General features: G+C 45.0%; 1 protein-coding gene across 1 annotated transcript in view; it reads right to left on the reverse strand.

Moving 5' to 3' along the window:
- C22H11orf80 (chromosome 22 C11orf80 homolog) overlaps positions 1-16,066 on the reverse strand; it is a 104,445-nt gene that overhangs the window by 79,793 nt on the left and 8,586 nt on the right. Inside the window, exon 3 of the mRNA XM_038765358.1 lies at positions 13,506-13,559. Within this exon, the coding sequence (XP_038621286.1) occupies positions 13,506-13,559 (54 nt within the window). The remainder of the gene's footprint in view (positions 1-13,505; positions 13,560-16,066) is intronic.

Raw genomic sequence — 16,066 nt, forward strand, 5'->3', positions numbered from 1 at the left:
GTATGTTTGGTTTTGTTCTCTGTCTCCCCCTTTTAGACTGTGAGCCCACTGTTGGGTAGGGACTGTCTCTCTATGTTGCCAACTTGTACTTCCCAAGCGCTTAGTACAGTGCTCTGCACATAGTAAGCGCTCAATAAATACGATTGATGATGATGTTTTCCAAATCCGACTAGAGAAGCCTATCTGGCTTCCTCAAGAGAGACTCGGGGAATCAGGAACTACCCGGCATCATTTCTGCTGAACCCCGGAGGGTCAGACGACAGAAGAAAGCTTCAACCTACTGCATCTGTACTGTCAAGCAACAGCTTTTACAACGAAAGCGGCTTAAAGCTGGAGATCAAAAGCACTTTTGTGGCTGCTTAGTTTAGTCACTGAGTAAACTGGGTAATTACTTTCCTCGGTGTTTGCTTCCATTTGATTCCATAAACCAGTCCTGGCCGTACATCAGAGGAAGACAGGATGGTTTAATCTCCGGCCCAAGAGCTACCTGCAAGAAAACTTGGGGGTCCAGGGACCGCACGTGAGCAGGCGAGGGAATGGAAGCGGCCTTTTAAGGGGGGAAAACAGTCCTTTCTTTCTTCCACTTTCCTTTCCTCTCTTAGAAGCAGCATGGCCTACTGGATAGGCCATCATACGATTGATGATGATGATGGATAGACCACTGGCTTGGGAGTCAGAAGGCCCTGGGTTCTAATCCCAGCTCAGCGGTGGTGATGTGACCTTGGGCAAATCACTTCGGTTCTCTGGGCCTCGGTTACCTCATCTTTAAAATGAGGATTAAGACTGTGAGTTCCCTGTGGGATATGGACCTGATTACCTTGTATCGACCCCATCAATCGTACTTATTGAGCGCTTACTGTGTGCAGAGCACTGTACTAAGTGCTTGGGAAGTACAACTTGGCAACACATAGAGACAGTCCCTACCCAACAGTGGGCTCACAGTCTAAAAGGGGGAGACAGAGAACAAAACCAAACATACTAACAAAATAAAATAAATAGAATAACATTGCCTGGCACATAATTATAATAATAATAATAGGAACTATGGTATTTGTAAAAAAGCTTACTCGGTGCCACTCTGTGGGTGGATAGAAGCAAATTGGGTTGGACACAGTCCCCGTCCCATGTGGGTCTCACGGTCTCGACTCCCATTTTCCAGAGGAGGTAACTGAGGCTCAGGGAAGTTAAGTGACTTGTCCAAGGTCAAACAGCAGACTAGTGGCAGAGCCGGGATTAGAACCCATGACCTTCTGTCTCCCAGTCCCGTGCTTTCTCTACTACACCACGCTCCTTCTCCAAGCCCGTAACAAACACAAACAAACGCCATAAAAGGCAGCGTGGCTCAGTGGAAAGAGCACGGGCTTTGGAGTCAGAGGTCATGGGTTCAAATCCTGGTTCCGCCAACTGTCAGCTGTGTGACTTTGGGCAAGTCCCTTCACTTCTCTGTGCCTCAGTTCCCTCATCTGGAAAATGGGGATTAAAACCGTGAGCCCCCTGGGGGACAACCTGATCACCTTGTCACCTCCCCAGCGCTTAGAACAGTGCTTTAGATATTTATTTATTTAACTTATACATATCTATTCTATTTATTTTATTTTGTTAGTAAGTTTGGTTTTGTTCTCTGTCTCCCCCTTTTAGACTGTGAGCCCACTGTTGGGTAGGGACTGTCTCTATATGTTGCCAACTTGTACTTCTCAAGCGCTTAGTACAGTGCTCTGCACACAGTAAGCACTCAATAAATACGATTGATGATGATGATGATGATGCTTTGCACATAGTAAGCGCTTAATAAATACCATCACTATTATAATTATTATAAAAAAAACCTCGTCCGAAAGCCTCCTGCAAGTAGAGGGCTTCTTTGTGGCTCTCTGTGGAAGTTAATGGACAGTGGCCTGGGATTTGAGAGATCTGGATCTCTTCCCGAGTCTGTCATCGAGGTCATCATCATCATCATCAATCGTATTTATTGAGCGCTTACTATGTGCAGAGCACTGTACTAAGCGCTTGGGAAGTACAAATTGGCAACATCTAGAGACAGTCCCTATCGAGATGAAGCAAGATGACTCTCTGTGCCTTTGTATCTTAAATTTCCTCACCTGTAAAACAGGAATGGTTAAAACACCTGTCCCCCAACCTGCCTCCTGAGCCTGAATGGGTCACGCCTGCAAGGTGCTTTGAGCTCCAGAGAGAAAAGCGCTGGCTAAATATCGGGTCTTCGACTTTTTGATCTTACCAGAAGGAAAAATATCCAACAGTTTCTCGCTCTGTCTGCCGTGTCTCGGGCCAAGAAAACAAGCTCGAAGCCAGGTTCCAGGGCGCAACATTGCAAACCACTCACCCACCCACGAGCAGGCCTGAGCCTGCCTAGGCTGTCTAACCATCCGAAAGTGCCGCTCCTCATTTCCTTTCCCAACAACAAATTAACGCGCTGAAATAATACTACACTCTCCCCGGTGCCCAGGGGTGGAGGGCGAGGGGAGAAAAAGAGCAAGCAGTGACCTATCGTCACCGTATAATTTCCCTAACGCGATTTCCCCGGTTTCAGAGGCGTTGCAGTTCTGATCCAGTCTTTCTGGAAGGAGCTCCGGAGGTTCCCGTCTGATCTGGGAAGAGCGCTTAAAAAGCTGGCCACGAAATGAATCAGCCGATCCCGTGTTTCACCAAGTAGCTAGAATGTGTCAGTGACTATGATTACGGGAATGCTGCGGTGGGGAGGGAGAATAAAAGCTGTTATAAAGACAGAGATCGCAAAACAATCATGGGTGTTGAAACGGAGCCAACACCCAGAGAGAGAGAGAGAGAAAGAGAGACCGTGAAAGAGATGGGAGACCTTGGGTACCAAATTAATCAATCAGTGGTATTTGTTGAGCACTTACTGTGTGCCGAGAATTGCATTAAGCACAAATATAGTCTTTTTCTATTTTCTTGCACCCCACCATTATTTCCCGATTAATAATGATGGCATTTATTAAGCGCCTACTATGTGCCATCGACCCCCAGCCCACGTCATCCCCCAGGCCTGGAATGCCCTCCCTCTGCCCACTCGCCAAGCTCGCTCTCTTCCTCCCTTCAAGGCCCTACTGAGAGCTCACCTCCTCCAGGAGGCCTTCCCAGACTGAGCCCCTTCCTTCCTCTTCCCCTCGTCCCCCTCTCCATCCCCCCATCTTACCTCCTTCCCTTCCCCACAGCACCTGTATATATGTATGTACATATTTATTACTCTATTTATTTATTTATTTTACTTGTACATATCTATTCTATTTATTTTATTTTGTTAGTATGTTTGGTTTATTTTACTTGTACATATCTATTCTATTTATTTTATTTTGTTAGTATGTTTGGTTTTGTTCTCTGTCTCCCCCTTTTAGACTGTGAGCCCACTGTTGGGAAGGGACTGTCTCTAGATGTTGCCAACTTGTACTTCCCAAGCGCTTAGTACAGTGCCCTGCACACAGTAAGCGCTCAATAAATACGATTGATGATGATGATGATGATGATGCAAAGCACTGTTCTAAGCGCCAGGGAGGTTCAAGGTGATCAGGTTGCCCCATGGAGGGGCTCACAGTTTTAACCCCTATTTTCCAGATGAGGGAACTGAGGCCCAGAGAAGTGAAGTGAGTTGCCCGAAGTCACACAGCTGACAGTTGGCGAAGCCGGGATTTGAACCCATGATCTCCGACTCCAAAGCCCGGGCTCTTTCCACTGAGCCACGCTGCTTCCCAATTCCCCTTCCTTCCTTTTCTTCCCTCCTCCCTTCCCTGGATATTTAAAGCCACTGGCTGTTGAACTGAATGTAGTGAGTCTCACAACTGAGGATTATTCCAAGAATTTGGATCAAATTCTTGGAATCTGGGAAGGGGTGTGACACAGCAGAGCTGATTTGGATCTCTTTGAGGTGCTTAGAACCCTCCCCTCCAGGGCCTCTCTGATCCAAGCCAAACAGAATTCACAATTGGCCATGTGAAATGCTATTTGATTCACTACGTCTAAATCTATACATTTCATCAAGTGAATAATTCCCAGGGAGGTGGTGAAAGAAGAAGGGGAGGGAAGTTCCGTGGCTTGGGAAGGTAGGCTGGACTTCAGGACTGGGCTAGGTATGGGAAGCAGCAGGGTGTAGTGGGAAGAAGAATGGCATAATAATAATAATAATAATAATAATAATAATAATAATAATAATAATAATGGCATTTATTGAGCGCTTACTATGTGCAAAGCACTGTTCTAAGCACTGGGGAAGTTACAAGGTGATCAGGTGGTCCCACGGGGGGCTCACAGTCTTCATCCCCATTTGACAGATGAGGGAACTGAGGCCCAGAGAAGTGACTTGCCCAAAGTCACCCAGCTGACAATTGGTGGAGCCCGGATTTGAACCCACGCCCTCCTACTCCTACAGAGAAGCAGCGTGGCTCAGTGGGAAGAGCCCGGGCTTTGGAGTCAGAGGTCATGGGTTCAAATACCGGCTCTGCCAATTGTCAGCTGGGTGACTTTCTGCACGTCACTTAACTTCTCTGTGCCTCAGTTACCTCATCTGGAAAATGGGGATTAAGACTGGGAGCCCCCCGTGGGCCAACCTGATCACCTTGTAACCTCCCCAGCGCTTAGAACAGTGCTTTGCACATAGTAAGTGCTTAACAAATGCCATTATTATTTATTACTCCAAAGCCAGGGCTTTTTCCACTAGTAGATAGAGCACGGATGTGGGAGTCAGTGGGTCATGGGTTAAAATTCCAGCCCCACCACTTGTCTGCTGTGTGGCCTTGGGCAAGTAACTTCGCTTTCCTGTGCCTCAGTTGCCTCATCTGTAAAACAGGGAGAAAGATTGTGAGCCCCATGAGGGAGCGGGACTGTGTCCGCCCGATTTGCTTGTATTCGCCCCAGTGCTTAGTACAGTGCCTGGCACATAGTACGTGTTTAAAAAATAATCATCATTATCATTATTATTATTATGGGACTGAACCAGGGGCACTAGGGACCCTCAACCCTGGAGGGAGCAGAGCGGAAAGAGCCCGGGCCTGGGAGTTAGAAGACCTGGGTTCTAATCCTGGCTCCACCGCTTGTCTGCTTGTGTGACCTTGGGCAAGTCACTTCGCATCTCGGCACCTCAGTTTCCTCATCTGAAAAAAGGGGTTTTTTAGGCTATTTAGGCTGGGAGGCCCAGGTGGGATAAGGCCTATGTCCAACCTAACTATACTGCATCTACCCCGGGACATAGTAAGAACTTCACAGGTTCTAATAATAATAACAATAATAATAATGAGAAGGGGCTCCAAATTGGCCATGGTGGCCCCTGTGCTTTTGAAGGAAAGGGGGTCCCAGAAGCTTCCCCCTCCCTCATCACCTACTGTTAGAGAGGCAGCGTGGCTCAGTGGAAAGAGCCCGGGCTTTGGAGTCAGAGGTCGTGGGTTCGAATCCCAGCTCCGCCACAAGTCTGCTTGTGTGACCTTGGGCAAGTCACTTCACTTCTCTGAGCCTCAGTTACCTCATCTGTAAAAATGGGGATTAAGACTGTGAGCCCCACGTGGGACAACTTGATTGCATTGTATCCCCCCCGGCGCTTAGAACAGTGCTTTGCACATAGTAAGCGCTTAACAAATGCCATCATTATTATTATTATTATTACTGTTCCCTCTTCCGCTCCTCTACGTCACCCAAAGATTCAAACTGCCCGGCTCCAGCACAAAGGCCTTGGTAGTAATTCATTCAATCACATTTATTGACCGATTACTGTGTGCAGGGCACTGTATTAAGCGCTTGGGACGGCACAATATACAATAAGCAGACACATTTCTTGCCCAGTGAGCTTGCAGACCAGAGGGGGAGACAGACTAAAACAAATAAATACATAAAGAAATAAAGCACACACATGTGCCCTTATCAAATATTACATTACAACCAAATTTCTATTCTTCAGAGAGAATATTCTATTCAGAGAAGCAGCGTAGCTCGGTGGAAAGAGCCCGGGCTTTGGAGTCAGGGGTCACGGGTTCAAATGCTGGCTCCGCCACTTGTCGGCTGTGTGACTTCGGGCAAGTCACTTAACTTCTCTGGGCCTCAGTTACCTCATCTGTAAAATGGGGATTAAGTCTGTGAGCCCCACGTGGGACAACTTGATTTCTTTGTATCTACCCCAGCGCTTAGAACAGTGCTTTGCACCTAGTAAGCACTTAATAAATGCCATCATTATTATTATTATTATTATTCAAGGCTGGCTAAACAATTTGAACTGTCCACGCCCTTTCTTTTCCCTTTTTTTTTCCTTGCTGCCAGGCTTTTGGCTTTTTCAGTATTTTTCAATATTTATCAATATCCTCACAATATTCATTCATTCATCATTCGTATTTACTGAACATTCATTCATTCATTCAATCGTATTTATTGAGCGCTTACTGTGTGCAGAGCACTGTACTAAGTACTTGGGAAGTACAGGTTGGCAGCCACAGTGGGCGAAGTACAGCCAAGTGGCTTGTGGTGGGGAAAAGAAATAAAATTTGAACCTCTTGTTACTGTGATTAGCTTTGGTTAAAAAAAAAATTTGGTGACAAAGGAGTCAAACTACTAGCTACAATGAGATTTTTTAATGATCCACTACTTAAGTAATCAATGAAGTTCATTTATAATAATAATAATGGCACTTGTTAAGCGCTTACTATGTGCAAACCATTCATTCATTCATTCATTCAATCGCATTTATTGAGTGCTTACTGTGTGCACAGCACTGTACTAAGCGCTTGGGAAGTACAAGTTGGCAATGTATAGAGACAGTCCCTACCCAACAGTGGGCTCACAGTCTAGAAGGGGGAGACAGAGAACAAAACATATTAACAAAATAAAATATACAGAATAAATATGTACGGGGAGACGGACGGCAAAATATATTAACAAAATAGAATAAATATTCATCCAATCGTATTGAGCGCTTACTGTGTGCACAGCACTGTACTAAGCTCTTTGGAAGTTCAAGTTGGCAACATCTAGGGACGGTCCCGACCCAACAGCAGGCTCACAGTCTAGAAGGGGGAGACGGACAACAAAATATATTAACAAAATAGAATATTCATTCAATCATATTGAGTGCTTACTGTGTGCACAGTACTGTATTGAGCGCTTGGGAAGTTCAAGTTGGCAACATCTAGGGACGGTCCCTATCCAACAGAGGGCTGGGAAGGATACAAAGTGATGAGGTTGTCCCATGTGGGGCTCACAGTCTTAATCTCTACTTTACGGATGAGGTAACTGAGGCACAGAGAAGTGACGTGACTTGCCCAAAGTCACACAGCTGACAAGTGGCGGAGCCGGGATTTGAACCCATCACCTCTTTGAGCCACGCTGCTTCAATCCAGATTATGTCCCTCATTTGCATAGAGAACTGACAGTTAATAATAATAATACTAATAATAATGGCATTTGTTAAGTACTTACTATGTGCCAAGACAGTTGCCATAAGAAAAACAAAGGCAGACAAATCAAAAGGCCAGTGAAGTAGCCGGGTGGAAAGAGGAAAACTAAAGATACAATTAAGTAATAAAGAGCACCATAAATGGGGAATAGACAAAAGTCCTGAGAAGCAACGTGACCTATTGGAAAGTGCCCAGGCCCGGGGGGTCGAAAAGCAGCATGGCCTAGCGGAAAGAGCCTGGGCTTCAGAAGGACCTGGGTTCTAATCCTGCCTCCACCACCTGTCTTTTGTGTGACCTTGGGCAAGTCACTTAACTTCTCTGGGCCTCAGTTACTGTAAAATGGGAATTAGGAGTAAAAGCCCCATATGGGACAGGAATTGTGTCCAACCTGATTACCTTGTATCTACCCCAGTGTTTAGAATAATAATAATGATAATGTTGGTATTTGTTAAGCACTTACTATGTGCCAAGCACTGTTCTGGACTGTGAGCCCACTGTTGGGTAGGGACCGTCTCTATATGTTGCAAACTTGTACTTCCCAAGCGCTTAGTCCAGTGCTCTGCACACAGTAAGCGCTCAATAAACACGAATGAATGAATGACTGAATGAATGAATACCACTGATGGATTGATAAACCCCCTGAAATCCCCAGCACTGAGCTCATTTCCTGCCAAGGCTTACTATTTGGATGCCCCATACAATTCACATAAACAGGTACGCAGGCAAGAAAAAGAATTCCTCTTGGCCTCCATCTCTTTTCCACACCCAGCAGGCATTTCCTAAAACATAAGAGGGGCTTGGAAGTTGAAAGTGGAGTCAGCAAATGAAGCAGTGTGGCCTAGTGGAAAGAGCGTGTGCCTCGAAGTCAGAGGATGTGGGTTCTAATCCCGCCACGTGTCTGCTGTATGACCTTGGGTAAGTCACTTTGCTTTTCTGTGCCTCAGTTACCTCATCTGTAAAACGGGGATTAAGACTGTGAGCCTCCTGTGGGACGGGGACTGTGTCTGACCTGATTACTCTGTAACCACCCCAGAGCTTAAAACAGTGCTTGGCACATGGGAAGCGCTCTACAAATATCACAATCATTACTAAGTGTCTATTTGGGGCCGTGGGATGCATAAGAGGAGCTCCTTCTCCATGGAAACAATGTGACTATGCAAACAATATCAAGAGGCAAAGATCTGAAGTAGTGTGCAGCTGGGTTTCCTCTGGGTTTGTGATTTTCATTTGTCATTAATTTGAAATTAAATTTCATAAAGATTTGGGTCCGTATTTCAGGTCTGACGGGAAAACAACACCCATCACGGACACTTATGGACTTTAATCATATTCTCAGTGTATCCTCGGTATAGTCTATTATTTTTTCAGCTGTTTAATACTTATGTATTTGTACTAGTTTCTGCTTATTCCTGTCCTTCCTGCAGTTTTCAGTATGTCTGCCTGCACCTTTATATTGTGAGCTTCTTGAGGCAGGAAACATTGGGCTTGCTAATGTTCAACTCTCCCGGCACTTAGTACAGTGCCTTTGAACTCTGTAAGTGCTCACTACGTGACACTTATAATTGACTGCATAATGTAATGGACAATGCAGATTTCACTAGGATCAGGGTTTTTTCCAGATCTAGTTCATATTGGAAGCAAGTCCCGCTAAATCAATCAATCAGTGATATTTCTTGAGCGCTTACTGTGTGCAGAGCACTATACTAAGTGCTTGGGAGAGTATAATACAACAGAGTTTGTAGACATGTTCCCTGCCCACAGGGAGCTTACAAGCCTAACCTTTAAAACTGGAAAAGGTGATGACGATGGTATTTAAGCGCTTACTATGTGCAAAGCACTGTTCTAAGCGCTGACAGACCTAGATTTTAGAAACTCACAGCAACTCAGTCAATCGCAGAGAACGACACAAGTCTCAAGTCACAAGTCTCGAGTCTCATGTTAATGGATACTTCAAAAATGCTGCCTCTTCCTTCAGCCAAAAAGGTTTTTCCAAAGTAGTAATGTAAAATGGGCAGAAGTGTTGATACGCTATTGCTCTGAAACAGAGGGTTTTGTGGGACACTGTTAGCAACATAAACCTAAAGCTCATCTTTAAATGACTATCTCAGCAATCATCAAATCAATCAATCAATCAGTCAATCAATGATATTTATTGAGCACTTACTCTGCGCAGGGCACGATACTAAGCACGTGGGAGAGCACAGTATAACAAAATTGGAAGACACGTTTCCTGACCACAAGGAGCTTACAGTCTACAAGGGGAGACAACACTCCGATTCTTCATTTTCCCCTCTCTCTCCCACCTCAGAAAGAAGTGCTAGGATAGGGGTGGATCAGGCCACTAATAAATTACTAATAAATTAAGTAATAGGTTATGTAAATACGCACATAAGTGCTACAGAATTTGAGAGTACTCAAGGTACTTAGGTGGCTTACAAGTGCTGAAGTGACAGCTGGGAAGGTAGACCCTGGGGAGATGAAAGATTAATCGTGGAAGGCCTCTTGAAATTGTGATTTCAGAAGGACTTTGAAGACGGGGAGAGCTGTGGTCTGTTGGATTTGAAGGGGGAGAGAGTTCCTGTCAAGGGGAAAGATGCGAGCAAGAGGTCGGCGGCGGCGGGAGGGATGAAAATGAGAACCAGTGAGTAGATTAGCTTGACAGGTAGGAAGAGTGAAAGATGGGGGGGAATCAGGAGAAGGGAGTGGATAGGGAGGAGGGAGAGACCCGCTAGAGTGCCTTAAAAACAATGGTCAGGAGTATCCGCTCCTCGACCGCTAATCTCCTCACCGTACCTCGTTCTCGCCTGTCCCGCCATCGACCCCCGGGCCTGGAATGCCCCCAATCCCTCTGCCCATCCGCCAAGCTCGCTCTCTTCCTCCCTTCAAGGCCCTACTGAGAGCTCACCTCCTCCAGGAGGCCTTCCCAGACTGAGCCCCTTCCTTCCTCTCCCCCTCGTCCCCCTCTCCATCCCCCCATCTTACCTCCTTCCCTTCCCCACAGCACCTGTATATATGTATATATGGTTGCACATATTTATTCCTCTATTTATTTATTTATTTATTTATTTTACTTGTACATTTCTATCCTATTTATTTTATTTTGTTGGTATGTTTGGTTTTGTTCTCTGTCTCCCCCTTTTAGACTGTGAGCCCACTGTTGGGTAGGGACTGTCTCTATGTGTTGCCAATTTGTACTTCCCAAGCGCTTAGTACAGTGCTCTGCACATAGTAAGTGCTCAATAAATACGATTGATTGATTGATTGATTGATTGACACAAAGAGGAATGGTTAACCTTGGAGGTGTTGGAGGAGTGGGAAAATACGTGCAGAATGCACTTTCAGAAAAATTTTAGAAAAATTATCCGGATGGCCGAACGAAGAGGGGAGAGATAAGAGGCAGGGACACCCGTGAGGAGTCTAACGCAGAAATCAAACTGAGATGAGGCAGCCTTCCCAGCCCCATAGTATTAAAGTATGTATCTGTTATTTATTTATTTTTATTAAAGTCTGTCTCCCCCCTCTAGACTGTGAGCTGGTTGTGGGCAGGGAATGTGTCTGTTTATTGTTATACTGTACTCTCCTAAGCTCTTTGTACAGTGCTTTTCATACAATAAGCGCTCGATAAATACGACTGAAAGGAAGGGGTGGATCCTGGGAATGTGGAGCAAAAACGGACACCATTTGGGACTGAATAAGGGGTTTGAAAGAGAGGGAAGATCGAGGATATTGCCAAGGATAAAAGGCTGAGAAAATCTGTCATGTATTTATTTATATTGATGGCTGTGTCCCCCTCTGGATTGTAAGTGCGTTGTGGGCAGGGAACGTGTCTTCCAACTCTTTTGTACTGTCCTCTGCTAAGCGCTTAGTCCAGTGCTCTGCACAAGGTAAGCGCTCAATAAATACCATGTGGGCGGGGAATGTGTCCGTTAGACTGTTCTACTGTAACTCTCCCAAGCACTTAGTACAGTGCTCTGCACACAGTAAGTGCTGAATAATTACAATTAACTGATTGACTAACTAGAGGGGAAAAAATAGGGTAAGAAGTGACTAAAAGGCTAATGTTTCAGAAACAGGGTGCCAGTGACAGAAATACATGGAAAGATGAACAGAGGGATAAACTATTTTTCCACTTGGAAACATCCCATTTTAGGGGGCTGCCTTAAATCCAGTGTTAACTTGGTTTCACAGCAACACAGCACATAACCCCTCGAAGAACCTTGCTCACATGATCTCACTCATCTTCAAATTATTCATCATCAATCGTATTTATTGAGTGCTTACTATGTGCACAGCACTGGACTAAGCGCTTGGGAAGTACAAATTGGCAACATCTAGAGACAGTCCCTACCCAACAGTGGGCTCACAGTCTAAAAGGGGGAGACAGAGAACAAAACCAAACATACTAACAAAATAAAATAAATAGAATAGATATGTACAAGCAAAATACATAAATAAATAGAGTAATAAATATGTACAAACATATATACATATATACAGGTGCAAATTATTCATTTTCTTTATAAGCCCAAGAGATAACAATGAAGCTGAGAGAAGTAGTGTGTGGTTTAGCGAAACGAGCACAGACTTGGGAGCCAGGAGACCTGGGTTCTAATCCCTGCTTTACCACTTGTCCACTGGGTGATCTTTGCTAGGCCTCAGTTTCCTCATCTGTAAAAGGGGACGAAATACGTGTTCTCCCTCTCCCTTAGACTGTGAGCCCCATGTGAGGCACTGAGCCCGTCGTTGGGTAGGGACCGTCTCTATATGTTGCCGACTTGTACTTCCCAAGCGCTTAGTCCAGTGCTCTGCACACAGTAAGCACTCAATAAATACGACTGAATGGATGAATGAATGCTTAGTTCAGTGCTTGGCACATGGGAAGACCTTAGCAAACACCAAAATGATGATTATTGTTATTAATGAATAGTCAGTTACCTTTAGTTACATTTTTTAGCTGGACCACCTTCCTGAAAATTTCCTAGAAATAACTGTGGCACTTGTTCATTCATTCATTCATTCAATCATATTTATTGAGCGCCTACTGTGTGCAGAGCACTGTACTAAGCGCTTGGGAAGTACAAGTTGGTAACATATAGAGACGGTCCCCACCCAACAATGGGCTCACCGTCTAGAAGGGGGAGGGGGTTCACTTGTTAAGTGCTTAATATGTGCCAAACACTGTACTAAATGCTGGGGCAAATACAAGATAGTCAAGTCAATCAATCAATCAATTGACGCAGCATGGCATAGTGAACAGAGCACAGGCCTGGGAATCAGAAGGTCATGGGTTCTAATCCCGGCTTTGCCACTTGTCTGCTGTGTGACCAGGGGCAAGTCACTTAACTCTCTGTGCCTCAGTTTCCTCATCTGTAAAACGGGATTAAGACTGTGAGCCCTACTGTGGGACAAGGACTGTGTCCACTCCTATTATCTTGTATCTACCCCAGCACTTAGAACAGTGCCTGGCACATACTAAGTGCTTAACAAATACCGTTATTATTATCATTATTTTATTACATGGAGCTCGCAGTCTAAGTAGGAGGGCGAACAGGTTGTGAATCCTTATTTTGCAGATGAGGGAACCGAAGCACAGAGAAGTGACGTGACTTGCCCACGATCAAACAGCTAGAAAGTGGTGGATAATAATAATAATGATGGCATTTATTAAGTGCTTACTATGTGCAAAGCACTGTTCTAAACACGGAGGAGGTTACAAGGTGATCAGGTTGTCCCACGGGGGGCTCACAGTCTTAATCCCCATTTTACAGATGAGGGAACTGAGGCCCAGAGAAGTGAAGTGACTTGCCCAAAGTCACCCAGCTGACAGTTGGCGGGGCCGGGATTTGAACCCATGACCTCTGACTCCAAAGCCCGGGCTCTTTCCACTTCGTCACACTGCTTCTCAAATTAGCAGAACTAGGCTGGCAACCCATGGGATTTGACTTTCAGCCCTACATTCCTGCCCAATAGCCACAACTTATTTATCTTCCTGCAAAACTATTTCAGAAAACCCCTAAGAAATGCTAACAAATGACTGTGTCAAGAGCCAGGGTTTATTTCTGGAGAAATGCTAATTCCTATGGCAGTTATACGGTTCTTTACCTTTCACGAACTGTTTAGAGATTATGTCGCCGCACGAGCTTCCTGCAGAGGTAACTGTAAAAAACACAGAAAACACCCATTAGTATCGGGAGATGTACCCAGGCCTCATTTAAAGCTTTACATGGATCTCAGGATCACAATTTAGTCATCAATTAATCAATCAATTATATTTATTGAGTGCTCACTGTGTGCAGAGCACTGTACAAAGAGTTTGGGAGAGTATACTATAAGATTGGTAGACCTTGCCCACAGCAAGCTTACAGAGTAGAGGGAAAGACATTAATATAAAAAAATAGATCAGTGAAGCAGTAACAATAATAGTTATTAGTGGGAACTTGTACTTCCCAAGCGCTTAGTACAGTGCTCTGCACACAGTAAGCGCTCAATAAATACGATTGATTGAATGAATGAATGGTATTTGTTAAGTGCCAAGCTCTGTTCTAAGCACTGGGGTAGATCCAAAGTAATCAGGTTGTCCCACATGGGGCTCACGGTCTTCATCCCCATTTTCCAAATGAGGTAACTGAGGCACAGAGAAGTGTGTGACAGACTGTGAGCCCACTGTTGGGTAGGGACTGTCTCTATATGTTGCCAACTTGTACTTCCCAAGCGCTTAGTACAGTGCTCTGCACACAGTAAGCGCTCAATAAATACAATTGATTAATTGATTGATTGATCGAAGTGGCTTGCCCAAGGTCACACAGCAGACAAGTGGCAGAGGTGGGATTTGAACCCACATCCTCTGACTCCCAAACCCAGGCTCCTGCCACTGAGCCACGCTGCTTCTCAGTGTGACCTAGTGGAAAGAGCACAGGCTTGGGAGTCAGGAGACCTGGGTTCTAATTCTGACTCTGCCACTTGTCTACTGCGTGATCTTGGCCAAGTCACTTACCTTAACCCTTAGTGCAGTGCTTTGCACACAATAAATACGATTGAATTGAATTCTCTGGACCTCCGTTACCTCATCTGTAAAACAGAGATTAAGACTGTGAGCCTTTATGTGGAACAGGGACTGTGTCTAACCCAATTATCTTGTATCTACCCCAGTGCTTAGCACTGTCCTGGCAGATAGTAAGCGCTTAAAAAATACCATTAAAAAAAGAATATATATGTGAACAAAGAAGAAGCCAGTAGAAACTGAAGCACTTAATTCTAAAACCGAATCTTTTCTAGAAGACCACAGAAATTGAGATCACTGGTAACTAGCCAGCCTCGCCCCTCTGTTTCACTGCCACAGGGAAACCTCAAAGTACAGCTTCTAGACTGTGAGCCCACTCGTCTACACTGTGAGCCCACTATTGGGTAGGGACTGTCTCTATATGTTGCCAACTTGTACTTCCCAAGCGCTTAGTACAGTGCTCTGCACACAGTAAGCGCTCAATAAATACGATTGAATGAATGAATGAATGAATACAGCAGTCTCCCTACTGGGAAAAAGTCAATCCAGGAGATCACTTCGCTTCAATTTCCCCTTTCCCACCAAAACTACCTTTCAGCCTGGGATCCGATGTAAAGTCCGGGTCCTTAATTTTCCAAACCCATAACTGGCAGGAACCTAAGGTGCCAAATTTGATGGCTAACCCACCCCCCTCTGTCCCTACTCTGCCCTTCCCAAATTGGAAAGTGGGCTATCATGTCCAAGAGCTCCTAGGGGAGAGATTTCCCCTTTCTAGAGGTCAGGCTACGTCTGGACATCAGGATATTTAGAGAATGATAGGGGGCCAATTCCTTTGGCACCTTTCTTCAACACTTCTGAATAAATCATAGAGGCTCCAACAGGCCTGGATGGTCTGGACCGTGGAACAAAGAATTCTTCGTCTCCCACTTAGTGTCCTGGTGCTACAATAACACGTTTGTCAAAACATCAACCACAACAGCAAATCCCTACTCCATTGTCCCTGGGGATTAGTCCTGTTGGAACTGGGCCCCGCAATTGCCTAGTTCTCTCTGTTCGTCACACCCGGGAATGGGAATTTCTGACAGTGTTGACACAGGACAGTCCTTCTAGACCGTAAGCTCGTCGTGGGCAAGGAATGTGTCTGTCTATTGTTATATTGTACTCTCCCGAGTGCTCAGTACAGGGCTCTGCACAAAGTAAGCATTCAGTAAATACGATTGAACGTATGAATGACAGACATGGCAATGGCCCCATTCCCTCCCCACAGCACCTGTGTATATTTGTACATATTTATTACTCTTATTAATGATGTGTATATATCTATAATTCTGTTTATCTATTTTGATGGTATTGACACCTGTCTACTTGTTTTGTTTTGTTGTCTGTCTCCCCCTCCTAGACAGTGAGCCCGCTGTTCGGTAGGGACCGTCTCTATCTGCTGCTGAATTGTACTTTCCAAGCGCTTAGTACACAGTAAGCGCTCAATAAATATGACTGAATGAATTTGAAGCATCTGTCCTACCCTTTCCACTTTGTTGGAATCCATTTTAAGCCCCAGGCCTGAAGCTACGTAACGACCACTTCTTTGTCAATCAATCAATCAATCAATCGTATTTATTGAGCGCTTACTGTGTGCAGAGCACTGTACTAAGCGCTTGGGAAG

Source organism: Tachyglossus aculeatus, chromosome 22 (genome assembly GCF_015852505.1).
Source record: "Tachyglossus aculeatus isolate mTacAcu1 chromosome 22, mTacAcu1.pri, whole genome shotgun sequence".
NCBI lineage: Eukaryota > Metazoa > Chordata > Mammalia > Monotremata > Tachyglossidae > Tachyglossus > Tachyglossus aculeatus.